Genomic DNA, 27,996 nt, shown 5'->3' on the forward strand with positions numbered 1-27,996 from the left:
ATGCCCAGCGCGCCCCGTTGCCGGGCTGTGCGCGCTCTGCTGCGCAGCCGGTACCGCGAGGTGTGGCCGCTGGCAACCTTCGTGCGGCGCCTGGGAACTAAGGGCAGGCGACTTGTGCAACCTGGGGACCCAAAGGCCTTCCGCACGTTGGTGGCCCAGTGCCTAGTGTGTGTGCCCTGGGGCTCGCAGCCTCCACCTGCTGACCTTTCCTTCCACCAGGTGGGCCTCCGGGTGGGATCCCCGTGTGTTGAGGGCAGAGAGCCGGGAGTACATCGGACAGCTCACGTGTCAAGACCTCTTCTCTTTACCAGGTATCATCTCTGAAGGAGCTGGTGGCCAGGGTTGTGCAGAGACTCTGTGAGCGCGGCGAGAGAAACGTGCTGGCTTTTGGCTTCTTGCTGCTTAGCGGGACCCAAGGCGGGGCCCCTGTGGCCTTCACAACCAGCGTGCAAAGCTACTTGCCCAACTCGGTGACTGACACCCTGCGCATCAGTCGTGCATGGATGCTTCTGCTGAGCCGAGTGGGCGACGACCTGCTGGTCTACCTTCTGACCCGCTGTGCGCTCTACCTGCTGGTGCCCCCAACCTGTGCCTACCAGGTTTGTGGCTCACCCCTGTACCAAATCGATAGCCCCGCGGATACCTGGCCCTCAGTGCCCTCCAGACACTGGCCCACACGACCCGCGGGCAGAAATTTAACCCATCTTGGATCCACACACCCGGTCAGGAACAGCAGTTACCAGGAAGCATGGAAACCCTTGGCCTTGCCATCTCGAGGCGTGAAGCGGAGTCTGAGTATCACCGATAGAAGTGTGCCTTCATCCAAGAAGGCCAGGTGCAATCTGGCCATGAGACGGGAGAAGGGACCCGACAAGCAGGCGGTTCCAAACCCATCAGGCAAAACACGGGTGCCAAGGCCTGCCCAGTTCCCCGCAGTGCCTACTAGTAGAGCTACCAAGGGAAATTTGTCTTCCAGAGGAAAGGCACCTGGCCTGAGTCTCTCTGGATCAGTGTTCTGTAAGCACAAACGCAGTTCCACATTCCTGCAGTCACCGCTATGCCAAAATACCTTTCAGCCCCAACCTTTTACTGAGACCAAACGCTTCCTTTACTCCAGGGGAGGTGGACGAGAGAAGCTGAACCCCTCATTTCTACTCAAAAACCTCCAGCCTAGCTTGAGTGGGGCCAGGAGACTGGTGGAGATCATCTTTCTAGGCTCGAGGCCTCAAACATCAGGACCACTACGCAGGACACGCCGCCTGCCGAGGCGCTACTGGCAGATGCGGCCCCTATTCCAGCAGCTGCTTGTGAACCATGCAAGGTGCTCATATGTCAGACTCCTCAGGTCACATTGTAGGTTTCGGACAGCAGTCCACCAGGGGGCAGGTGACTTGAACACCAGCCCACCGCACCTCATTAATTTGCTCCGCCTACACAGCAGTCCCTGGCAGGTATATGGTTTTCTGCGGGCCTGCATCCTAAAGCTGGTGCCTTCAAGTCTCTGGGGTACGAGGCACAACAAGCGCCGCTTCTTGAAGAACGTGAAACAATTCATCTCCTTGGGGAAGTACGGCAAACTCTCGCTGCAGGAGCTGATGTGGAAAATGAAAGTGGAGGACTGCCCCTGGCTTCGCAGCAATCCAGGTGAGCAGGGCTGGCCTCCACTGAATGCAGCAAGGGCCCAGAAAAGGGAGACAATGAGTGTCAGGAGTCCGCAGCGGTGCCGCAGCTTTATGCAGTCAGTGGTTGGGTAAGTTCCATCCCATGGCCTCTTGACTCCAAGCTCTCTCTGGCCCCGTTTGTGCTAGCCAAGATTCTCGTCCAAGACCTGGGGCAGGTTCTCAGTGCAGGGGACACCGGGGAACTGATGCGCAGGAGGGATGCATAGTGGATGGAAATACCGGCACCTGGTGAGAAGGCGCTCTAGAGAGAGCTTCTACAGGTTATCCGCGATCCCCTTGTGGTACAGCGCCTCGCCCATAACAACGGCAGGTCAGCACCGGAACCCATTTGTCCTGGTAGGAAACGAGGCTCCTAAGGTTTAAGGGTTCTCCTGGTTCACCCAGTGAACCAGATGCATGCTTAAGCTTTAACTGTGCAGCTCCTCAGTCCACGAAGGGGAAGGGTGGTGGGGAGACAAATAAATGAAAGACTTCCCTACAGTGAAGATCCCTGTCCCATCTTATGTGAAGGCGCCCGAGCAAGGAGAACCGGGCCTGCTGCGTGAAGGGGGACTGTTTGTGTGACCTCGGAGTTTGTAGAGCCAGGACCCCTGTGGCTTCCCTTGCCTGGTTTAATGTTGAGGTTGGCCCACCGTCGCCTCTTCAGTTTGTTGTTGTTTTCTGTCATCCTAGGTTGGGTCTTTGGCTACACACTTCCCTCTGGACCTATGGCCTAGTGCTGCTATAGATGGTGAATTTTATCTCAATGGTTCGGAGGCATTTTCAATCTTCCTTTGTTTTTGTGTTTGTTTTTTTGTTTTGTTTTGACATATTTATTACAAAGGAATTTTTTAAATTCCAAATGTGTGAAATATTTTGAATGTTCCTTTTGAACTGATCTTGAACTCTCGTGTAGAATAGTCTGTATAATACTAGCTATTTGAAGGTGCTGGAAGCGTGCACTTCTGCACAAGTTCATTGTGTTTCTGAGTGCTGAAGTTGTTGTGTTCACTACGTCATGTCCACACCCTTTCCAGGCTGTGACATAGGAAGAGGGATGGATACCTCTGTCTCTGACTAGACAAGTAGGCTTATTTTTTCTTGTTCTGGTGGTATTTACATGCAATATTGTTATGTACTAGTTATAAGTTTTTATTTATTTATTTGTAGACAAGACTGACCTTGAACTGTTACCACTCAGGAGCACAGGCATTAAAGGGTGTGCCACCACACCCAGCAGGATTTTCTATCTTTCTGATTAGCGAATCTGATTACCAGGATATTACATCTCTAGTGATGCTTTTCTTTAAATGTAAAGTTTTGTTTTGTTTTGTTTTCTGAGATAGGTTTTTGCTAAGTTGCTCAGGCTGCCCTTCCTGCCTCAGCTTCTGGAGAAGTGGGATCTCAGGTGTGTAAATCACACCCAGTAGCTGAGTTTGTCAACTCAAACTGACTGAGCTGGGCTTGCTTTTGGTTTTTCCCTACTATGTCTTTTTTCTTCCTTTAAGTTTTGCTTTTAAACGTTTCACATTTTTGCAGTTCAAATGGATCTCTTCCATAGCAGGCAAGTGAATTTTTTTAGACATTGCTATGCCAGTTGGACAGTGGTCACTTAGCTGGAAAGCTGAGCTTGCTGGCTTTCTTTCCTTCAGGAAGAAATGTGCCTGAATGTGCTGCTCCTATTATTTCCAGTTCGCGTTCATCATTTTTAAAATGATGTGTGTGGGCTTTTACTTGTCCATCTCTGTATCACTTGAATGTCAAGTACCTGCAGAAGCTAGATGAGAGCTCTGCATTCCCTTGAGCCAGAGTTACAGATGAGAGCCACCATGTAAATGCTGGGAACCAAACCCCAGTTCCCTGAAAAAGCAGCCAGTGTTGCTGTACCCCACCCCACCTCCATGTCTTGCTGTCTGCACAGTTGTAAAGTGCATCTCCTTGCTGCTGCCTGTGTTTTCATTCTGTTTTTACCTTAGAGTGGTAAGAAGTTATGTGCACCGTTCGTGGCCAGTGGTCACCTGACATTTGAGCCTTAACTCAGTTGATCTCTGGTCAGCATCTCCACCAACTTCCTGTGGTAGCCATGTGTGACTCAGTTTCCATCTGGAGTCAATTCTGACTTAGAAGTCATTTGAGTTCAAGCTTTCCTGCTCTGCCCGCAACCTTAAGGGCTGTGAGAAACATCTGAGATAGCCCATAAGAAAGAACATTTTTGCCCAGATGAAAGATTACATTATTCTATTAAGATTTGGACCAGGGTAGGCCAGCTGGAGGCACTCCTCTTAGAGATTAGAAGCTGCCTGGTAGCCAAATTCTTGTTTGAGATAATACCTCTGCTTGAGCTTCGTCCCAAGGACACTGCAGGGAGGAGGTTAGCAGGTTGTCCTGCACTTTTGCTTGTAATTAGTATATATGCTGACTGAGAAATAAACTCAGGACTGGTTGGTATTCACCTTTAGTCCTCCCAGGCTATCCTATGTTTTCTGTCTCTGTTTCTCTCAATCTGCCATTTCTGTTAACCTCATGCACCCTCCCAGGTAACCTCTGCTAATTCCTGCCAGAATGGGCTCCCATGACTTCCTCTGTCTCTGCTGACTTAGTTTTGCCTTCAGTCTCTCTACACCCAAGTTAAACATCATTCTTGGCTTTTGTTTGTTTGTTTTGGTTTGGTTTGGTTTTTCAAGATAGGGTTTCTCTATAGCTTCAAAGCCTGTCCTGGAACTAGCTCTTGTAGACCAGGCTGGCCTTGAACTCACAGAGATCTGCCTGCCTCTGCCTCCCTAGTGCTGGGATTAAAGGCATGCACCACGACCTCCGAGCCAGTCTTGTTTTTTAAGATCACTGCGTATTTAGTCTAATCTTATTTCTAATGGTTATTTTATGTATATGAGTGCTTTGCCTGGGTATATGTATGTACACTCTGCTGTAGTGGGAGCTGCGGGCTGGCGTTCCTGCCACCCAGCTCCCGGCCTCCTGGCTAGCTCATGCCCCAAAATAACAACACAAAAACTGTATTCATATAAACACTGCTTGGCCCATTTCTATTAATGTGTGTAGCACCACAAGGTGCACTTACCAGAAAGATTCTAGCCTACGTCCATTCTGGGTTGGAGCTTTATCATGTCTGCCCTGGAGAAGAGCGGCATCGCGTCTTACCTCACTTCCTCTTCCTCTCAGCATTCTGTTCTGTTTACTCCACTTACCTATGTTCTAACCTATGAGGCCAAGCAGTTTTTTTATTAATTAACCAATGACCTTCCTCCATCACTCTACCACGCCTGGTGCCATGGAGCAGACCAGATGAGGGCACCAGATCTCCTGGAACTGGAGTTACAGGAGGTTGTGAGCGACCATGTGGTTGCTGAGAAACAAATGAGAACCTCGCCACTCCTGCTCAGACCACCGAAGCAGCAGGGTGTGATCTGCAACCCCTGAAAAAGGATTTCCCAGGGAAGTGGCCCTGATCTCCACGGTGTCCTTGGGCTACTAGGTGTCCCTGTTTCAGTGCTGAGGAGTTCCAATTGGACGGGTGCCCATGTTTCACTGCTGAGGAGTTCCATCTGGTTGGTGCTGAGGAGTTCCAACTGGACGGACAGGAACAGTTCCTGCTCCTGCACTGAGGAGATCCACCCAGAGAGTCAGTCACAGCAAAGACTGGACCAAGACACCAGTCCTCTCTTGGCTCTAATTGAAGGAAGAGATGGGCAGGTGCCAATGCAAGAATTCAACCAACAACCTGAAAGGCAACATGATATCACCAGAATCCAGGGATCCCAAAACAACAAGAATTGAATACCCTACTCCAGAAGAAATAGAGGAAATTGACTTTAAACAGATCTATATGAAAATAATAAAGGACCTTAAATAGGAGGTGAAAACTGCCATAAAGAAATAGAGATGACAAACAAAAAGGTAGAGGAAATGAATAAATCTCTCAAAGATACTCAAGAAAAACAAGAAAAAGCAATCAAACAGGTAAGGGAAATGGTTCAAGACTTAAAGAATGAAATGAAGGTAATGAAGAAAACACAAACCAAGGGAAGGTTGGACATGGAAAATCTGGGTAAACGAACAGGAACTACAGAGACAAGTATTACCAACAGAATACAAGAGATGGAAGAAAGAATCTCAGACACTGAAGATACTATAGAGGAAATAAATTCACTGATTAAAGAGCAAAACAAATCCAACAAATTCTTAACACAAAACATCCAGGAAATCTGGGACACCATGAAAAGACCAAACCTAAAAATAATAGGAGTAGCAGAAGGAGAAGAACTACAGCTCAAAGGCCCAGAAAATATATTCAACAAAATTATAGAGGAAAATTTTCCCAACCTAAAGAAGGATATTCCTATGAAGGTACAAGAAGAAGCATACAGAATACCAAATAGACTGGATGAAAAGAAAGCAACCCCTAGCCATATAATAATCAAAACACAAAACATACAGAATAAAGAACAGATATTAAGAGCTACAAAGAAGAAGGGCCAAGTAACATATAAAGGGAAACCTATCAGAATTACAACTGACTTTTCAATGGAAACCATGAAAGCCAGAAGGTCTTGGACTTATGTGCTGCAGACACTAAGAGAACATGGATGCAAGCCCAGACTACTATACCCAGCAAAGCTTGCATTCACCATCGATGGAGAAAACAAGATATTCCAGGACAAAAACAGATTTAAACAATACGGTGCCACAAACCCAGTCTTACAGAAAATACTAGAAGGAAAAATCACAAATCAAGGAAGCCAATAACACCCATAATAACACAAGCATCTGACAACCTTCCACCAGCACAACTCAAGGAAGGGAAACACACAAACTCTACCACCAAAAATATAACTGGAGTTAACAACCATTGGTCGTTAATATCACTCAATATCAATGGACTCAATTCACCTATAAAAAGGCACAGGTTAAGAGAATGGATACAAAATCAGGATCCAACATTCTGCTGTTTACAAGAAACACACCTCAAATTCAAAGAGAGACACTACCTCAGAGTAAAGGGATGGAAAAAGGTTTTCCAATCAAATGGACCAAAGAAACAAGTGGGAGTGGCTATGCTAATATCTAACAAGATTGATTTCAAACTAAAATCAATCAGAAGAGATGGAGATGGACACTTTATACTCATAACAGGAACAATTCATCAGGAGGAAGTCTCTATTCTGAATAGCTATGCCCCTAATATAAAAGCACCAACATATGTAAAAGAAACATTACTAGAACTCAAAGCACACATCAAACCCCACACTCTAATAGTAGGAGATTTCAACACTCCACTCTCACCAAAAGACAGGTCAACCGGACAGAAACTTAACAGAGAAATAAGAGAATTATCAGATGTAATGAACCAAATGGACTTAACAGACATCTATAGAAAATTCCACCAAAACAGAAAAGAATATACCTTTTCTCAGCATCGCATGGAACCTTCTCAAAAATTGATCACATAATTGGTAACAAAGCAAACATCCATAGATACAAAGAAATTGTAGTAAACACCTGTGTACTATCAGATCACCATGGAATAAAGTTAGAATTCAACAACAATTCTGAGCCCAGAAAGCCTACAAACTCATGGAAATTGAACTCATGGAAATTGAACCACCCCTGGGTCAAGGAAGAAATAAAGAAAGAAATTAAAGACTTCCTTGAATTCAATGAAAATAAAGGTACTTCATACCCAAACCTATGGGACACTATGAAAGCAGTGTTAAGAGGAAAGTTCATAGCACTAAGTAACCACATAAAAAAAATGGAGAAAGCACATATTAGAGACTTAACAGCACAGCTGAAAGCTCTAGAAAAAAATGAAGCTGATTCACCCAGGAGGAGTAGAAGACTGGAAATAATAAAACTGAGGGCTGAAATCAACAAAATAAAAACACAGAAAACAATACAAAGAATCAATGAAACAAAAAGCTGGTTCTTGGAGAAAATCAACAAGATTGACAAACCCCTATCCAAACTAATCAAACGGCAGAGAGAGATCCTGCAAATTAACAAGATTAGAAATGAAAAGGGGGGACATAACCACAGACACAGAGGAAATTCAGAGAATCATTAGATCTTACTACAAAAGCCTGTATGCCATAAAATTGGAAAATGGGAAAGAAATGGACACTTTTTTAGATAAGTACCATTTTCCAAAATTAAACCAAGAGCAGGTGAACAACCTAAATAGACCTGTTAGTCACGAGAAATTAGAAGCTGTCATCAGAAACCTCCCTACCAAAAAAAACCCTGGACCAGATGGTTTCAATGCAGAATTCTACCAGAACTTCCAAGAAGACCTAATACCTATACTCCTTAAGGTGTTACACAAAATAAAAACAGAAGAGTCATTGCCAAACTCCTTTTATGAAGCTACAGTCACCCTGATACCAAAACCACACAAAGACTTAACCAAGAAAGAGAATTACAGACCAGTCTCACTCATGAACATTGATGTAAAAATTCTCAATAAAATACTGGCAAATCGAATCCAAGAAAACACACAAAAATTATACATTATGATCAAGTAGGCTTCATCCCAGAGAGGCAGGGCTGGTTCAACATATGAAAATCTATCAATGTAATCCATCATATAAATAAATTGAAGGAAAAAACCATATGATCATTTCATTAGATGCAGAAAAAGCATTTGACAAAATTCAACACCCCTTTATGATAAAGGTCTTGGAGAGATTAGGGATACAAGATTCATTCCTAAATATAATAAAAGTAATATACAGCAAGCTGAAGGCCAACATTAAATTAAATGGAGAGAAACTCAAAGCCATTCCACTAAAATCAAGAACAAGACAAGGCTGTCCACTCTCTCCATACCTCTTCAATATAGTGCTTGAAGTTCTAGCAATAGCAATAAGATGGCATAAGGAGATCAAGGGGATTCAAATTGGAAAGGAAAAAATCAAACTTTCGTTATTTGTAGATGATATGATACTGTACATAAGCGACCCCAAAAACTCCACCAAAGAACTCCTACAGCTGATAAACACCTTTAGTAACTTGGCAGGATACAAGATCAACTCCAAAAAATCAGTCGCCCTCCTATACACAAAGGATAAAGAAGCAGAGAGGGAAATCAGAGAAGCATCACTTTTCACGATAGCCACAAATAGCATAAAATATCTTGGGGTAACTCTAGCCAAAGAAGTGAAAGATCTGTTTGACAAGAACTTTAAGTCTTTGAAGAAAGAAATTGAAGAGGATACCAGAAAATGGAAGGATCTCCCTTGCTCTTGGATTGGGAGGATCAACATAGTAAAAATGGCAATTCTACCAAAAGCAATCTATAGATTCAATGCTTCCCCATCAAAATCCCCCAAAAAATTCTTCACAGACCTTGAGAGGACAATAATCAACTTTATATGGAAAAACAAAAAACACAGGATAGCCAAAGCAATCCTCTGCAATAAAGGTACTTCCGGTGGCATTACCATCCCTGACTTCAGACTCTATTACAGAGCTACAGTAATGGAAACAGCTTGGTATTGGCACAAAAACAGAGATGTTGACCAATGGAATCAAGTAGAAGACCCGGATTTTAACCCAAAAACCTATGAACACCTGATTTTTGACAAAGGATCTAGAAGTATACAATGAAAGAAAGAAAGTGTCTTCAACAAATGGTGCTGGCATAACTGGTTGTCAACCTGTAGAAGAATGAAAATAGATCCATATCTATCACCATGCACAAAACTCAAGTCCAAATGGATTAAAGTCCTCAATATCAGTCTGAATACACTGAACCTGATAGAAGAGAAAGTGGGAAGTACTCTACAACATATGGGCACAGGAGACCACTTCCTATGTATAACGCCAGCAGCACAGACATTAAGGGCAACAATGAATAAATCGGACCTCCCGAAACTGAAAAGCTTCTGTAAAGCAAAGGACACTGTCACTAAGACAAAAAGGCAACCCACTGACTGGGAGAAGTTCTTCACCAACCCCACAACTGACAAAGGTCTGATCTCCAAAATATATAAAGAACTCAAGAAACTAGACTTTAAAATGCTAATTAACCCAATTAAAAAATGGGGTACTGAACTGAACAGAGAATTCTCAACAGAAGAAGTTTAAATGGCCAAAAGACACTTAAGGTCATGCTCAACCTCCCTAGCGATCAGGGAAATGCAAATCAAAACAACTTTGAGATACCATCTTACACCTGTCAGAATGGCTAAAATCAAAAACACCAGTGATAGCCTTTGCTGGAGAGGTTGTGGAGTAAGGGGTACACTCATCCATTGCTGGTGGGAATGCAAACTTGTGCAACCACTTTGGAAATCACTTTCTGATTTCTCAGAAAATTCGGGATCAACCTACCCCAGGATCCAGCAATACCACTCTTGAGAATATACCCAAGAGATGCCCTATCATACTACAAAAGTGTTTGTTCAACAGTGTTCATAGCAGCATTATTAGTAATAGCCAGAATCTAGAAACAACCTAGATGCCCCTCAACAGAAGAATGTATAAAGAAAGTGTGGAATATGTACTCATTAGAGTATTACTCAGCAGTAAAAACAATGACATCTTGAATTTTGCATGCAAATGGATGGAAATAGAAAACACTATCCTGAGTGAGGTAACCCAGACCCAAAAAGATGAATATGGTATGTACTCACTCATAAGTAGATTCTAGCCATAAATATAAAACATTGAGCCTACAATACGAGATCCTAGAGAAGCTAAATAAGAAGGTGAACCCAAAGAAAAACATATAGTTATCCTCCTGATATTGGAAGGAGACAAGATTGCCAGGCAAAAAGTGGAAACTTGGGGGTGGGGGTAAGGGGAAATGGGGAGATAAAAGTGAGAAGGGGAGGATGGGGAGAGTTTGGGGGAATGGGATGGTTGGGATGGAGGCAGGGTGGATATGGGAGTAGGGAAGTATATATCTTAATTAAGGGAGTCATTTTAGGGTCGGCGAGAGACTTGACTCTAGAGATGTTCCCTGGTGTGTCCCCTGGTGTCCATGGAGATGGCCCCAGCTAGATCCTTGGGCAGCTGAGGAGAGGGAGCCTGAAATGGCCCTATCCTATAGTCATACTGATGAATATCTTGCATATCACCATAGAACCTTCATTCGGCGATGGATGAAGCTAGAGACAGAGACCCACATTGGAACACTAAACTAAGCTCCGAAGGGCCAAATGAGGGGCAGAAGGAAGGAGAACATGAACAAGGAAGTTAGGACCGCGAGGGGTGGGCCCACTGAGACGGAGGGGCTAACCTAATGGGAGCTCACCAAGGCCAGCTGGATGATGGAACATGTAATCAAACTGGACTCCCTGAACATGGCTGATAAGGAGGGATGAATGAGAAGCCAAGGACAATGGCACTGGGTTCTGACCCCACTCCATGTAATGACTTCGTGGAAGCCTAATCTGTCTGGATGCTCACCTTCCTAGTCCTGGATGGAGGGGGGAGAACCATGGACTTCCCACAGGGCAGGGAACCCTGACAGCTCTTTGGACTGGAGAGAGAGGGGAAGGGGGATGGGGGGAGTGAGAGGGAAATGGGAGGAGGAGAGGAGGCAGAATTTTTAATTAAATAATAATAATAATAAAAGAAAAAATAAAAGGGCCATAATAAAAAAAAAGTAAAAGAACAAATGAAAACCTCTGCAAGAGCAGTCAGTGCTCTTGACCACTGAGGTATCTCTCCAGCCCCTGGTGTCTTCTTTCTTTATTCATTCTGTCTCCTATCTTGTGCCTCCTTTGGGATTCTTATTCTTCTTCCCAAGTTTCCTTTATGTTTATCACAGCTGGTAAATCCAGCTTTATCCAGATAAAGCAGGTCCCACTGTATCTGGAGACGTACAGAGTGATCTTCAGAGGCCCTCGGGAGAGACAGCTCTCCTGACCCATGCAGTGAACCTTTATGTCCAGTTTGACAGTAAGAGCCATCTGTTCTCTGCTTGGCCCTGCACAGCTCTGAACGGCACTGCTGTCAGTGCGGGGAGTGTGTGATCCAGGATCACAGCCCCAGCGCCCACTGAGGGTTCCCTGTGCATGTGTGTGGAGTCTCAATATTGACATCAGGTGGGTCAGTATTTCAGATAGGATCCATCTGTCTTTGCCTCACAAGCACTGCGATTACAAGTACAGGTCACCACACAATAGAAGTCAGTTTTCAAGCCTCTAGAGCACACACTTTCCCAGCTGAACCATGTCCCTAGCTCCTATCTGAAGACAATTGTAGCTTTAGAGTTGGTAGAAGCTAGGGTCTGCTGAGTCCGCCCATCACAAAAGATTCACTGGATAGACACAGTGGTGCTAGGTCAGATTCAGAGGTTGGGGGAGGGAAAGATGGCTCAGAGCATTTCTCTCTCAGTCAGCAGCCACACACTTCTAGTCAGCAAGCCTGTAGGGTCCCGAAACCAACTCCGCTTTGTCAGGGAACTTTAGTGTACAACATGCTAAAAAAAAAAATCACACCCAAAAAACGTTGAACTAATTTATTGATCTATTTTATTAGAACCCAGCATGTCCAGAGCTACACCTCTTGGGCTCATTTTGGGGCTTCCATGCCGGACCTTATGAGTCTGGGCTTAGTCGTGAGTGTTGAGTATCTACTACTTTCAGGAAACAACTGCATCCCTGCCGCAGAACACCGTACGAGGGAAAGGATCCTGGCTACGTTCCTATTCTGGCTGATGGACACATACGTGGTAGAGCTGCTCAGGTCATTCTTTTACATCACAGAAACTACATTCCAGAAGAACCAGCTCTTCTTCTACCGTAAGAGTGTGTGGAGCAAACTGCAGAGCATTGGAGTGAGGTACCACACCACGTCTCTGTTATCAGTGTCTGCTATTTACAATGGACCTTCAGGGCATAGACTCCATGTAGTCATGGATTGGGGATCCTGCTATCTGGGCTGTAAAATCATAAGTTGGGTTTGCACCTTCTACAGGATCCCTAAAGTAGGAGGAATTCAAACCAAACAGAACAGCTGCCTGTTTAGTACGTGGGTCAGATGGGCTCACCTTCTGTTCACCCCTGAAGGATGCACCTATGAGGAGCTTCCTCAGTGGGAAAACTCAAGGGTCCACTCCAAGAGCTGGCAGGGGCTCTGAGTCGCTAAGGTTCTTTGCTTATTGAACTGGGATTTGCTGTCCCAGTGGAAAGTACACAGGCCAGTCTGAAGAGGCAGAGTTGAGGCCAGGCAAAAGAAGATTACCACGTTAACCAAGGTTTCTCTGGGTAGCTCTGGCTGTTCTGAAACTTGCTCTGTAGACCAGGCTGGCCTTGAGATCGGCTCTGCCTCCTGAGCACTGGGATTAAAGGTGTGCACCACTACCCCCAGCGCTATGTTTCACGAGGCCCCTAGGTCCAGCCATAGCTATGTAATACCAACCACCCTGTGGGATCCTGAACACTTTGACACTTTGGCGCATACATACCTGGGGCGGGCAGGGGTGTTTTGGGTTTTTTTCTCACACCTTTGTCTAAGCCAGGATATCCATACAGTGCAGCAGATTGTTTCAAAAGTGTCCTGGTCAATGGAACCACCCAATAAAGGAACACTGAGGGCAGACTGTGGGACCAGACGTCCCAGGTACCAACATAGGCTACATGTCATGTACTCTGCCCAGATAGTTCTGTGGGTTGTCTGGTTTTTGTGGGTTGCTATGCTCTGCCCAGACAGTTCCGTGGTTGTCTGGTTGTTGTGAGTTGCTATGATCCTGGATGTAGCCCCATAGCATGGCCAGGTGTCAAATGACCGACCCAAGTTTCTAACCACCCCATGGGATGTGTCTCTTGCATGTCCCGCATGCTCACGTCATAACTCCACAATGCTGTCTGTAACAGGCAGCACCTCAAGAAAGTACGGCTGCAGGAGCTATCACAAGAGGAGGTCAAGCAGTACCAGGGGGCCATATACAGACTGCGTTTCATCCCCAAGCCCAGTGGTCTCCGGCCCATTGTGAACATGGGTTACAGCATGGGCACCAGCGTCTTTGACAAAGAGAAACAGGTGACCGTGCTTGGCTCCTTTACTGCTGGGGCAGTCTGCACTCTGGCTCACATAAGGGCTCGTGAAGTTATGAGCCCTGGGTAAACAGAAGAGGGTGGACAAAGAACTGGTTGATCCTGAGTCAAAAAACTCAGCATGTGGGAAGGACCTAGAGAAGGGAGATGGTCTCAAGAGCAGAGGACTTGGGACACAAACCTTGGAGGTACCTCAGGGATCCTGCTAAGTAGAGTAGACACTGTATGGCCTCCATGCTAGGGGCCACAGTAACCAGGAGGCAGCTGCCTTCCTTCCCCAGAGCTGGATGTCCATAAAAGCTCTGACTCCTCCCAGTAGCTGTGTAACGTATGTGGGGTGACATTGTCATTGGTAATGCCCCAGAGGACAAAGTGAAGCTATTGGCACCTAGGCTCAGTGGGGGACCTTTGTGAACCTGACCCCAGCCCAGAGGACATATCTCTGGACCTGCCTGGATGGTGGGTGAGACCAGATTGGGGCAGGCCCCAAATGCAGTCAAGTGACTTAGTGGGAGAGGTCTTCTAGGCTACAGGAGAAATCAGGGTGGTCTGGGAAAATCTGTCAGGTCCCTTTCTCATGTGTCTTCTGTGGCCCCTACGCAGGCCCAGGATTTCACCCACCGTCTCCAGACGCTCTTCAGCGTGCTCAACTATGAGCGGGCAAAGCACCCTAACCTCCTGGGAGCTTCTGTCCTGGGCCTGAATGACGTCTACAGGACCTGGCGGACCTTCGTGCTGCGCACGCGCACTCTGGGCTGGGCACCCAGGATGTACTTTGTTAAGGTAGGCATTGGTACTCCTGTCTATCACATTTGCTCTCATGGTCTAGGCTGTAGGGACGTCCTCGGAGCAGCCAACACTGGGTGACCCTGTTGTAGGCTTCAGCTGGTGAGAGTGTTAGCCTGTTACCATATGTAGACCAAAGATGCCATGGCCTCCCATTCTCTCGGGAGCAGGGGCACCCCATTCTTCCGGGATAACCAGCTCCCAGAACATCCATGAGCTAAATACGCATTCCCTGCACAGTATATTCCAACTCCTCTGGGATGCATCCTGTAGGAGAATCCTATTGGTTGATGGGTCCCATTCAGAGAAGTAGCCAAGGTTGATTCTACCACCAGGACCTGGATGCTGGATGCTGCAGTATCTGGGGTATGCCCCAGGGTCCTTTGTCTGGAATGGGAAATTTGTAGGATGAGCATGTGCAGCTAGGCTGGTACAGGAGCATGGAATATCTTTCTCCTGCAGGTTTGCTTAAAGGCAAGTTAGAACCCAGACACCAAGGGCAGAGCCAGTAGGACCCCTAGGCCTGGACCCAACCATGCTTAATAGTGCTCACATGTGTTCTGCAGGCAGATGTAACGGGAGCATTTGATGCCATTCCCCAGGACAAGCTCATGGAGGTTGTCGCCAATATGATCAGACACCCAGAGAACATGTACTGTGTCCGCCAGTGTGCAGTGGTTCAAAGAGATCGCCAAGGCCAAGTCCATAAGTCCTTCAGGAGAGAGGTAACATCATAGTGAACTCTTATCTATGCTGAGAGCATGTTGGTGGCACGGGCCTTCTCATACCATGGATATCTGGGATCTGTCAGTAACACAGCTGAGGCTGTGATAGGTTTGCACTTCTGGCAAGTTCATACAATGGCATGTCTATGGTTTGGGTGTCCATGGCGCCAACGATCATTTGTCTGACCCCATCCTTCCTCCCTCTATGGGACGCCCAGTGGAGCTTCCCCTTCCAGGAGCTATCTGCAGCTATCCTCCCTTGCTCTGGAACAGCTTGTTGATTTGTACATCCATTGTCCTTTTCAGTAACAGGTGGGGTCTGCAGGTTTAAAGGGGGAGGAATTTGCACAGAGTTTTGGCCTGGAAGAGGCACAAGGTGGCTTCCTTCCCCTGTATGTAGGACACACAAGACTCACAGGCAAACGTTTAACTCTACGTGTGTGGTATGTGCAATGGCCGTGAGCTTTTGCTCCAAGGGCATATTCGTAATCACTATACCCTACTGATTCCTTCCCTGCTCTGGCCAGAGCAACCATCATGGTGCTCTGTAGAGGTTACAGGACAACGTGTAGGAGCTCATTTTCTCCATCCACTATGTGGATCTGGGAATAGAACTTAAGTCAGTAGGTTTGGTGGTAGGTGTCTTCACTTACTAAGCCATTGCACCAACCCCAAGTAAATACCTGAAGTTACATATTTCTCTCTGAGAGCCCTCAGTAGTGCCATACACACTCTGGAATTTTGCCAGTTCGTTATTCAGTTCAAATCTTTTTTGTTTATTAATTACATTTTTTGGTAACCTCTTGGTTCTTTAGAAGCATGTTACTTAATTATTTTGAAAATGCAGACATTTTCTATTTATCTTGCTATTCTTTCCTAGGTTAGTTCTTGTACTTTAACTCCTCTGGGTGGCTTTACTCCTGGCACTACAGCAAACCTACTTGGCACATGGGTTTCTTGTTTATTCTGTGCTATTGTATGTTAAATGTACATAATAATGGGTTTCATTATGACATCTTTATACGTGTATATAATGCATTTTGACCATATTCACACATGCAACCCAACATGGGAAGTTTTAAGATTCGACACCAATGTGCAGTCTGAACAGATGATGGAACAGAAATATGACAAGTTTGAGGACAGCCAAGGTTACTTAGAGACTCCAGTGTACCCGTCTTCGTTCCAGACCTAGTGCTGTAGCGACATACAAGGTTACATCACCCCTGCCAGGCTTGGAATTGTCCCTGTGCTATCCGTAGATGGTGCTGTATTCCTGTCAGTAACATCCTGTCTGGAGAAATGGGTCTTGGTGACCACTGGATAAAAAGCAGGCATCCTAGAGAGTCTTGCAGGAAATGTCATTTCCTCCCTATTCCTGACAGCTCTTTCTCCTGTCTGCACTGCCTCTGTGGAGACGTCTGGGTGCTGTTTGTGTTGTGATTGTCAGTAATCACAGCATTATGGGGGTATCTGCCCTGTGGAGAGAGCTGACTGTCATCAAACCTGCTGTTTCTCTGACTCTTCCTGCTGGGATGCTAGATTCTCTCTTTTCCTTACAAGACTCTATGATGGAGTGGCCCTACATACATTGTTGTATTGTTCAACTGTACTGTTCCTGTCCCAGTCAGAAAACCATGTGCCCTCTGGTTCCCCTCAAGTATTGACTTCTTTGCTGCAGGTCTCCACCATGTCTGACTTCCAGCCGTACATGGACCAGTTCGTGACACATCTGCAGGAGTCTGATGCCAGCACACTGAGGAACTCGGTTGTCATTGAGCAGGTCCTGGGGCTTCCCACTCATGGGCCACACCTGGTGGGGCCTTTCCTCCTCTACTTTGCTGTTTGTTTCAGTGCAGAAATGTGACCAACATGCTCCTTGGTGGATAGTTCCCATGACCAAGGCCACTCTTTCTCGTGGCAGTTCCCATGACATGACCAAGGTCCCCCAGTAGCTACTAAGGTGGGCATGCTAAGACTCTTTGAAGTGCCCTTTCTACCCTTCTGTCCCCCATAGTCCAGCTGACCCATTAGTGAGCTGGTAAAAATATCTCCTCTCTCAGTTTTGACCTTGAGACCATAAGACAGTTTACCTGCTTTTGGTGGACAGGTTGGCCTTATTCTGTGGTCCTCCTCTTGGTCCATTATGTCAGAAGCAGTGTTTCCCGATGCCACACACAGTTGCTGTAGGCACATACAAGGTTACGTCACTGCTCTGTAAGTTACGTACCCCGGTCACCTTGAGTCAGATTCAGTCTAGTCATTACAGGGACACTTGGCCCTGCCCCCACCCCTACTTTACCCTGAATGCTTGGTCTTAAAGGGGCATCTGGTAGCAACCTGCTGCAATATTCCGCATGCTCACACCCGTCCATCTACCTGTGTCTGGTTTTCTAGAACTTCTCTCTGAATGAGGCCGGCCACAGCCTGTTCGACTTCTTCCAGCACTTTGTGCGTAACAGCATCATGAAGATTGGCAGCAGGTGTGCACAGGCATGGGGCAAGTGGGCAGAGGCTGGGCTGGTACAGGTAGGTAGAGGCCATCATGACTGCTGAGCAGACTGCCTGCTAACTGGCTACAGTTTATCTGACCAGCTGCCTCCACCTCATTCCTTCCTCCCCACTTCCCTTTGTAGAATTTTCTTGCCCTTTGCTGGCTGGGCCACAGGGCTGCCTCCCCATAAGGCCTTGGGAGCTCCTGGCTAAGCTTGGCCCCACTGAAGTTAAAAATTTTGGATGCTTGTAGCTCCTGTTGTCATTTTGACAAAGTGGCAGGGGCACCTCACATGTGCAGCCAGGTGCAGGACACGTGTAGCATCAACAAAGAGAATGCAGTGCCTGTGGCTGCATCCCCCTGAGACTCCTGTGAGACTGGCTCTGCTGGAGCTGCCTAACAACCCATCAGCCCTCAAAGAGCTGTCTTGTGTGTCTGGAGTAGATGTGAGGTTGAGTGTTTGAGCATTTGCTTGGACCTTCTGCACCCAAAGTGCCCCCCTAGAGAATGGAACTCTGCGAATGCACTTGGCTCCTTTTTTTTTTTTTTTTTTTTTTTTTTTTTTTTTGGGTTTTGGGACAGGGTTTCTCTGTGGTTTTGGAGTCTGTCCTGGAACTAGCTCTTGTAGACCAGGCTGGTCTCGAACTCACAGAGATCCGCCTGTCTCTGCCTCCCGAGTGCTGGGATTAAAGGCGTGCGCCACCACCGCCCGGCACTTGGCTCCTTTTTTGCTGGACTCACAGGAGCACACGGTGAGTGCCAGTCAGAATGGGATTCCAGGTTCACACCCCGGTCTATTAGAGATGATGTCAGATGGGAGAAGAAATGCCTGTGAATGGGGATGTATCCCTACCACCCAGGTTATAATAAGAGTGGGGGATGGGAGAGATAAGAGCAGTACTTAATTTGGTGTCCTTTTAGGTCTTGATAACTGACAGTAGTAGATAATACTGTTTTTATGTAGTCTTTGAGCATGTCTACAGAAGGGTGTCTGTGTATGTTCATGTATGTCTGCGTCCATATTTATACATGGTGGTTTGTCAAATGTGAGTGTAAGCCCACACGGCTGCTGCTTCTGACCTTAACACCCCCCCAGGTGCTATGTCCAGTGCCAGGGCATCCCCCAGGGCTCCAGCCTGTCCACCCTGCTCTTCAGCCTGTGTTTCGGAGACATGGAGAACAAGCTTTTTGCGGAGGTGCAGCAGGACGGGTAAATGCTTCCTTTTACCCCTCCAAGGGTCCGGGTCATAAGTTGACATAGCTGTACATGTCATGTTTCTAGCTCACTGGGTGGGTTTTACAGTTGCTTCATGTCCAAGATGTAAAGGCCATTACCTTCACTTCATGAAAAGCTGTGACGTGCCCCAGAGCTATTTCTGTCAGGAAGACAGTAAAGCTGTTTTATCACTTTGTTTTGTCTTTGTGCATTTCCATATTTAAAGTGTTTTAGCTTGGATCCCTTACAGGTGGATTCTACATGAAGCCTGTCAATGTGTCTCATTTTAGGCTGCTTTTACGCTTTGTGGATGACTTTCTATTGGTGACACCTCACCTGGTCCAGGCAAAAGCCTTCCTCAGGTAGGGACCGTCATGCCCAGGTTTCTGCTGTCATGATCACGGTGAGTGTATGGCTGAGGTCTGTAATTCCGCTTGCCTGGAGCTCGTGTTGTCACCTCTACTGAGTGGCAGGGTCATCTTACTTATGCTGCCAAGCATGGGACACCTGCAGCACCAAGGAAGACAGTACGGCACCCAGGGCTGGTCCTGCTTGGTCTCACCAAGGACGCAGTGTGAATGTCAGTATTTGGAAAGTCTTCAGATGAGACAACAGACAGTAACTCCCATGCCCCCCAACTGAGCCCACAGAAGGGCTGTTTGCAGAGGCCTGAGGCACTAAGCCCTTCTGGGAGATGTGACCACAGCTGTCTTGGTTAGGCTTTCTATTGCCGTGAAGAGACACCATGACCACAGCAACTCTTTTTTATTAACTTAATTGTTTTTATTTATTTTACATACCAGCCATTTCTCCCTACCTTCTTTCCTTCAGTCCTCTTTCTCATCTACCCTACCCCCATCCAGTCCTCCATCTGCATTTGGAAAGGGGCCAGGCCTTACCATGGTCCTGCACAAAGCCTGGCGCATCAGGTTGAGACAGGACCAGGTAATCCAGCATGGGGAACAGTTAGCAAAAATAAGCTAAGTCCCAGGGAAAGGTCCTGCTCTCACTGTTAGAAGCCTTACTAAGAGACCAAGCTACACGACTGTCACACACGTGCAGAGGGCCTAGGTCAGACCCATGTAGGCTCCCAGACTCACAACAGCAAGTCATATGAGGCTGGCTTACAGTTTCAGAGGTTTAGTCCATTATCATCATGGTGAAAACATGGCAGTGTACAATCAGAAAGGGTGCTGGAGAGGTAGCTGAGAGTTCTGCATCTGGGTCTCCAGGCAACAGGGAGTAAACTGTACCACAGTAGGCACAGCTCGAGAATAGGAGATCTCAAAGCCTGGATTCAGTGACAGCTTCCTCCAACAAGGCCACACCTCCTAATAGTGCCACTCCCTATGGGCCAAGCTTTCAAACATGTGAGGATCATACCTATTCAAACAACCACCTGGAACTAGCTCTTGTAGACCAGGCTGGCCTCGAACTCACACAGATCCATCTGCCTCTGCCTCCCAAGTGCTGGGATTAAAGGCGTGCACCACCACCGCCCAGCCATTCCTTACAACTTTAAGACTTCATATCACACCATGAAGAACAGGCGCTGGGTGAACAGGTCCATGGCTCTGTGCAGTAAACTTTTCTTTATGGATTGTTAGGAAGAGACCAGAGAAATTGGATTTACTAAACATTGGTGTTTTGAGATATGGCTTTTCCATCAGGAGTGCTCTCTTTTCTTACATAATATTCATACCAGTGGGTTGTAGTGTGTATTCCAGGCTATGTTTATAGTATGTAGAGATTATGCCAGGGTTATTGGCAGTTCTGGTTGTAAAGTTAATTTTTGTGTCTCAAGCTATAATTGAGCACCGTGGCCCTTCCTCAGAGCAGGGACCATCAGCTGAGGTTCCCCAGCCACTACAGAGTTTGAGGGCTCCCTCAGGTCACATATTATAGAAGAGCCCCTCATAGGCACTGTAAAGTTTGTAGACTTCCTTTTAGGGTACTTGACAAGAAGAAAAATAAAAATCTGAAAGTGATTAATTAAACTGAGCCCTCAGAAGCTGTCACCCCTGAGGTACTGGTGTTTCCAGTATCCACTGGCCTGTCTGGTGGACACACTAGATGCTGTCCAGTTCCAGATGTGGGCTGGAACCAGGACTCTGTACAGGCTGCCTGCACTTTCTATCATAGTGTTCTTGAGCCCAGTAGGTTGTGCGTGTCAAGGTCAGTAGAATCAGGTAAGAACAGCCCTGTGATGGCCCTGCCATGTCCATGGCTATGTGACCAGTGGGCAGCGGCCACTAGACAGAGGACACTGCTGCTATTGAGGAAAGTTCCAGAACTCAGTTTTGCCCCTACGATCTTATCAGGGAAGTGACTCTATAAATTTCAGGTCACTAGGTGACAGGACCACTAGATGGGGCTATCCATGGACACCTGAAGGAAAGATTTACTGCAAGGAGCTGGCCAGGGCAGCTGCAAGGACTGACTAGTCACAAGGGTCTGGAGTACACAGGCAGATGGATGGCATCAGGTGGCCATACCCATGAGACAGGAGCCACATCATTGCCAGGCTGCCATTGTGAGTTCACCCAGAGAAAGGGTACAAGTTGCCTTTGACTCACCAGGGAGGTCTGTCCCATAGGCAAGCAGTCTGTTTAGCATTTGTTGGTTGGGGAAGCAATCCACGCCTGCAGACAACTCAAAATAGCAACAAGAAAGCAGGCTTTTGGAGTCATAGGGAGAGGATGCCCTGCCACATGGATGCTAAGATATGACCATCAGAGAGTCATGTGACTCTTCCTACCTGTTCGATGCCCACCTATTTTGTTCTGACCTGGCCCTATTGTTCTATCATTTACACAGAAGACAGGAGCTAGGCGACAGTCCAGAGCAAGACTGACATTCCATTAGGATGACCTCAAGGACCCGCTCTCTCTGGTCCCAGAAGACCTCATGTTCCCTCTCTTATCAGGGCCTTGGTCCACGGCATTCCTGAGTATGGCTGCACGATAAACTTACAGAAGACAATGGTGAACTTCCCCGTGGAGACTGGTACCCTGAACGGTGCAGCTCCACACCAGTTGCCTGCTCGTTGCCTGTTTCCCTGGTGTGGCTTACTGCTGGACACTCAGACTCTGGAGGTGTTCTGTGACTACACCAGGTAAGCACACCTGGTCACATTGAGGAGCCATGAGCTCATGGAGGCAGGGGATGCTGTGGGTGATCCATTCTGTCTCCTGTTGAGAAGCCATGAGATCATAGGGGCAGGGGATGCTGTAGGGTGCGCCGTTCTGTCTCCTGTTGAGGAGCCATGAGCTCATAGGGGCAGGGGATGCTGTGGGGTGGTCCATTCTGTCTCCTGTTGAGAAGCCATGAGCTCATGAGGGCAGGGGATGCTGTAGGGTGCTCCATTCTGTCTCCTGTTAAGGAGCCATGAGCTCATAGGGCCAGAGGATGCTGTGGGTGCTCCACATTGTTTCCTGCTTCTAGACACAAGTAACCATGAGGCCTGAAGTGATAGAGGCCGTAAGGTGTTCCCTTTCTGCCTGGAGATGGACAGGCCAATGTGAGAACATCTTCAGCCTTGTCTCAAGTCTCCTAGAGACCATGGAGCCAGGGCCCTTCTCTCTAGGAGGTATAAGGTGGGGGAATTGGTGCAAGACCCCCCGTGGATAGTAGTCTATGCTGCTTAAGCCCTCATAAAATGATTTAGTGTCTACTCAGACTCTACACATATTCACACACGCTTTGATTGAGTCAGGCTAAGGCAGCATCTCCAGAAAGTGGCACTCGATGGTACTGTGGTCTTTAGAACATGCATTCATTTTCCCTAGCAATTCTACATCTTCGTGTCTATCCTGAGAAGAAAAAATTGGAGAGTACCAAAGATTTGACTTGAACCTTTACGATGGCAAAGCTGGTTTGTCTTGCCCTTTGACCTAAGCAGTGGACAGAAGATGCTTCAGAACACAAGCAGAAGCCTTCTTCTACTGTAGATACCACATTTTCAAACAGTATTTAATGACAGAAACCCCATCTCAACATCAAAGTGTTCAAAAGTCTCTGTAGATGTAGCGATATTTCATTTGTATTTTAATAAATAAAACTTGCCTGAAGTTCAGAGAGTAAAAGAGCTGTACTGACTAGCCTCACAGAGCAGGCAGTGGCAACACACACCTTTAATCCCAGTAGCTGCACTAGTTTGCCATAGAAGCCAAGCGATAGTGGTGCACGCCTTTAATCCCAGCACTAGAGAGGAATATAAGACAGGAGAAGACAACTTTCATACATAATCTCATTCTGAGATTCCTGGAGGTAGGATCACCATTTCAGACTAAGGTGGAGGTAAGAGCCATTGACTGGCTGTTTTGCTTTTCATTTCTTTTTTTATTATTATTAAAGATTTATTTATTTATTTATTTATTTATTTATTTATTTATTTATACAGTATCCTACCTGTAGGCCAGAAGAGGGCACTAGATCTCATTACAGATGGTTGTGAGCCACCATGTGGTTGCTGGGAATTGAACTCAGGCCCTCTGGAAGAGCAGTCAGTGCTCTTAACCACTGAGCCATCTCTCCAGCCCCCTGTTTTGCTTTTCTGACCTTCAGGTTGAACCCAAGTTTCTGTTTCTGGGTTCTTTATTAATTGTGCTACGTATAGAAGGTATGAGTAGGACTGGGGAGGTAACTTGGGTTAAGAGTACCTGCTGTCTAAGAATGAGGATCTGAGCTCAAAACCCCCAAACCCACATAAAAAGCCATGGTGGTTACAAGCACCTGTATCCCCAACACTGTAGGTGCAGATGGGGAAAGCTGGTCACAGTGGCTTGTTGGTTGCCAGCCCAGCTCCAGATTCAGTGAGAGATCTTGTTTCAAGGAAATGACGTGGAGTTTGGAAGAGCAGGATACCCCTTCCTCTGGCTTCCATCTGCATGTACAGGCATACACTCAAATGCGTAAAAACAAAAGGCTTTTAAAGAAGCTTAACAGAGGTAACCATGCCTGTTACCAGGATACATCTCTGAGAACGACGCAAGGTCTTTGGATGGCAAGAAGGAACCACCCTTGCCTTCTGTCCTATATGCGCCATCTTGTAATTATTTTCAAAGGTGGCCAAGAAACATCCTGCAGTCTGCAAGTGGTTTGACACTATCATAGGCATTTGCTTACTGTTTGCTGCCACCAAGGTCTGGCTGAAGGCAGTGTTCTGCTTCTTTTACAGTCCTGTACTGGGAAGGTGCTCTGTCAGACTGAGCAACTTAAAGAAGCACAGGGCTTTGTGATTTCCTGTATGATTTATGTTTCCTTCTAAACTGTGGGTTTTGACGGCTCTTATTTGCCACTGATGGGCAAAGATGTCTGGTGATGCTAAGCTTGGATAAAACGGATGTTGTTCACTATATCTGGCTAGGTTTGGTTGTCCAGGGCTTCATGTGGTGCTGTGAGCATGTCCCAAGAGCTGGAATGTGTTCCCTGTGTGAAGGTCCATCCCTGTCTCAGTCCTCAGTGTGTAGCAGAGAGGGACAGGGGGTGGAAGGGCATCCGTGCTGGTCTCTCAGAAGAGGGGTTGATGTGGGAATCACACAGGCAGGTTATCTTTGTGCTGCAGTTACACCCAGACCTCAGTTAAGGCCAGCCTCACCTTCCAGCGCACCTTCAAGGCCGGGAGGAACATGCGGCACAAGCTCTTAGCTATTTTGCGGCTGAAGTGTCACAGTCTGTTTCTAGACTTGCAGGTAAGCAGATGGGCAGCCACGTCATCTGTGGAACCCTTGTGTAGGTCCTGTTCTTTGTGGGGGGGCACGTGCAGGGAGAGGTGTATGTGTGTCGAGGGCAACAGTGTGTGTGTGGTGTGTGTGTGTGTGCGTGTGTGTCTGTGTGTGTGTGCATGCCTGTGTGCACGTGCAAGCATGTGTGCGTGCGTATGTGTGCATGCATGTGTGTGTGCGTGCGTGTGCTTGTGTGTGTGCATGCATGTGTGTGTGTGTGAAGAGCATGTGGACATCTGTATGTCCCCCGAGCATCTACCCTGCTCATCTCTATCACTTTACAATACTACCATCAGTACACACACAGAGAGAGTATTTTTGGGATCCTGGCCTTGACCTTGGACTCTTAGGCCATTGCTGCTGAGTTCTCTGTTTGGGCGGGGCTGCTGTGGTAGGCTTTGGCCCCTGCTCCCTCCTGCTTCCTCCCCTGGCTGGATTTCCTGGGTTCCTCACACAGGAAGTGTTCATTTGTGATCTGAGGGACGTTGCTGATGTTTCTCTTTCCCTTGGGACTCCAGGTGAACAGCCTGCAGACCGTCTGCATCAATGTTTACAAGATCTTCCTGCTGCAGGCCTACAGGTGAGTCATGGGTCTGTCCCACCACTAGAGGGAGCCACAGACTAGTAATGCCAGCCATGCTGTCTGCTGGGGCTTTCAAGCTTAAATTAGAGCTGGCTAGTTGTTCCCGGATTGGGTGGTCAGGAAAAAGCAGCATTCAGCCGAGTCTCTACACAGCTTTGTTTCTGTCAGATGAGAACCTATTCTGGTCTCCCTGTACTGGAAGCCTATGTGACCGTAGGTGCTGATCAGAGCCTGTGGCTGACCGGCTTGAAACTGGAGGGGAAGCTGGGGTAAAGAGTCCCTCAAGAAAGCACCCCAGAAGGCATAGGATGGGAAAGAGAAGCAGGGGGATCCAGAGCTCCAGAAACCAGAGAATCAGATCTATGGCTGAGTGTCCCCAGTCTTGCATCCAGAAGGCATGACAAGGACATAGCCTAAAGCAGCCATGGCTTGTTCTGCAATAGTCTTGTCCTTGGTTGGTCCTGAGACCTGGGACTAGTGGCCGATCAGTGGGATCCATTCCCTGGTTTCAAGTAGTGAAATGTCCTCACCTAAGTCAGGTTCGTTAGGTCAGACCACATGGCATCCTATACCTGACCATAGCTTTCTTCTGAAGTCTCCTGTACAGGTGGGATTGGCTTCCTGTGACTCATGAAAGGAGGGCTGCTGCATGGGTTGTAGCAGAGGCCAGAGTTCTGCCTGGAGTTGACAGATGGCCACACCAACCACAGGCCAGATTTATGCCACTGTGGGTCTGGCCTCCTCCTAAGTAACCTCCCAGGTCACTGGAGCTGAGTGTAGGAAAAAGCTTGTGCTGTGGAACACTGAGCACAATTTCAAAGTCAAGCAATTTACCCTTGCTGTGATGTGAGGTGACATGCATGAGGCACCTGGGATAAGACTTGTTATATGACGGTATACATGTATGAAGACATGTGCACACACACATGCTGAGTGTTCACATGTAGTTCATTTGTACATGGTTCTGTGCACGTTGTGCACATAAATGTGTGTGCAGTTCACAGGTATGCACAGACAAGAGCTCATTCATGTGTACACGCATGTACATACTCACCAAGGGTCCTTCCCTGCCATTGTGGCTCCTGCCTAGGTTCCATGCATGCGTGCTTCAGCTTCCCTTTGACCAGCATGTTATAAAGAACCCCTCATTCTTTCTGGGCATCATCGCCAGCACAGCATCCTGCTGCTACTCTGTCCTGAAGGTCAAGAACGCAGGTGCGTGGATAGACCAGGGCCAGCATTCTTGTGCAGGGGCTGGATATCTTTCCCTCACTCGGGTGCTAGTGCTGCTGACCGTCGTTCCTGGGGCTAACAGGTCAGAAGAGTGTGGAGAGCCTGTTGGAGGGCGTGAGGGTCTGTGGCCCATGGTTCTTGACCTTCCGTCTGCTTCCCCAGGAGCGACACTAGGGGCCAAGGGAGCCTCTGGCTTATTTCCTCTTGAAGCTGCACGTTGGCTCTGCTACCAAGCCTTCCTGATCAAGCTGGCTGGTCATTCTGCTGTCTACAGGTGTCTCCTGGGACCTCTCAGGGCCGGTAAGTGAGCTCCTCCAAATGACCCCCAAATCTACCCTTGAACACTGTGTGCCTAGTTGACTCCAAAGGCAGCCTGTAGATGCCAAGCCCATCTCCATTTGCCAGGGGAGGAGCCTGCTGGGGCAGCCCTGGGCGGGGGGAGAGTGAATCTGGGCTTCTAGACCACATCTTCCTACTTCTGCCTGCCTGCTCCCTCTGTTCTGACTCTGCCTCTTACCCCCCTAGAGGCCCATGGAATGACATGTTTCCCTCTCAGGAACCTTCTGTTCCCTACCTGGTCCCCTCACCCCCTCCTCTGCTCTGCTGCTTTCTAGATGCAGGGAGGGATGCTGAGGTTTCTGTGGTGCATCTGTTTCCATACTGCCACTCTTGCAGTCCTTGTGTGCCCAGTGTAGTGGTGGTGGTGTGTATCTGGGTGGGACTCCTGCTCACGCCTGGCCCACACGTGGCCAGGACTTGACCCAGGTAGGCTAAGGGACTACTTCACCTCTTTGGAATGAAATTCAAACACATCCTCTGTTGCAGCCCAGAAACAGCTGTGCCGGAAGCTCCCTGCAGTGACAATGGCTATCCTCAAGGCTGCAGCTGACCCAGCCCTAAGCACAGACTTTGAGACCATTTTGGACTAAGCCTGCTTTCTTCAGCTGGATGAACATGGGCAATTTAGACTCTCCTCTCATGGATTCACGTCACAAGAGGGATTGGCCTGTTGTGTAGGAGGAGAGAGTCACTTGTTGGTTCTGGGCTGCTTAGCCCCTAAATAATCACACAGAAACTGTATTAATTAAATTGCTGCTTGGCCCATTAGCTCTAGCTTCTTATTGGCTAACTCTTACATATTAATTTAACCCATTTCTATTGATCTGTGTATGGCCATGTGGCTGTGGCTTACTAGCTAAAGTTCTGGCATCTGTCTCCAGCAGGGTTACATGAAGCTCTCTCTCTCACTCTGCCTTTCTTTCTCCCAGCATTCAGTTTAGTTTTCCCCACCTACTTCTATTCTCTGCACAGGCCCAAGACAGTTTTTTATTAACCAATGGTATTTGCAGCATACAGAGGGGAGTCCCACATTGCTGTTATGAGGCTAGGTTGCCCTCCCAAAGATCTGTGTCATGATGGTAGTATGGGAGTTTGTCCTTGTTTCCTCTGGTGGACTTGATTTCCTTCCTGATGCCCTCCAGGAAGCATATCCCACCCTTTTTAGTGGCAGGGATCCACTAGCTACCAACACCAAAAGGAGGTAGAAGGTGCA

The 27,996-nt window shown here is 47.3% G+C and overlaps 1 protein-coding gene across 2 annotated transcripts; it reads left to right on the forward strand.

Moving 5' to 3' along the window:
* LOC130863051 (telomerase reverse transcriptase-like) lies at positions 1-27,373 on the forward strand. Of its 2 annotated transcripts, XM_057752959.1 has the most exons (16): positions 1-219; positions 312-1,644; positions 12,272-12,467; positions 13,502-13,667; positions 14,285-14,464; positions 15,034-15,192; positions 16,874-16,975; positions 17,590-17,675; positions 18,783-18,896; positions 19,193-19,264; positions 21,829-22,017; positions 24,469-24,595; positions 25,147-25,208; positions 26,302-26,426; positions 26,607-26,744; positions 27,270-27,373. In XM_057752959.1, the coding sequence occupies exons 1-16, from the start codon at positions 1-3 to the stop codon at positions 27,371-27,373; spliced, it is 3,372 nt and encodes a 1,123-aa protein (XP_057608942.1). The 2 variants fall into 2 exon arrangements, with proteins under 2 accessions (XP_057608942.1, XP_057608943.1); XM_057752960.1 differs by lacking the exon at positions 21,829-22,017.
* The last annotated feature ends 623 nt before the right edge of the window (positions 27,374-27,996 follow it).

The sequence above is a fragment of the Chionomys nivalis genome, chromosome 20, assembly GCF_950005125.1.
Source record: "Chionomys nivalis chromosome 20, mChiNiv1.1, whole genome shotgun sequence".
NCBI classification, from domain to species: domain Eukaryota; kingdom Metazoa; phylum Chordata; class Mammalia; order Rodentia; family Cricetidae; genus Chionomys; species Chionomys nivalis.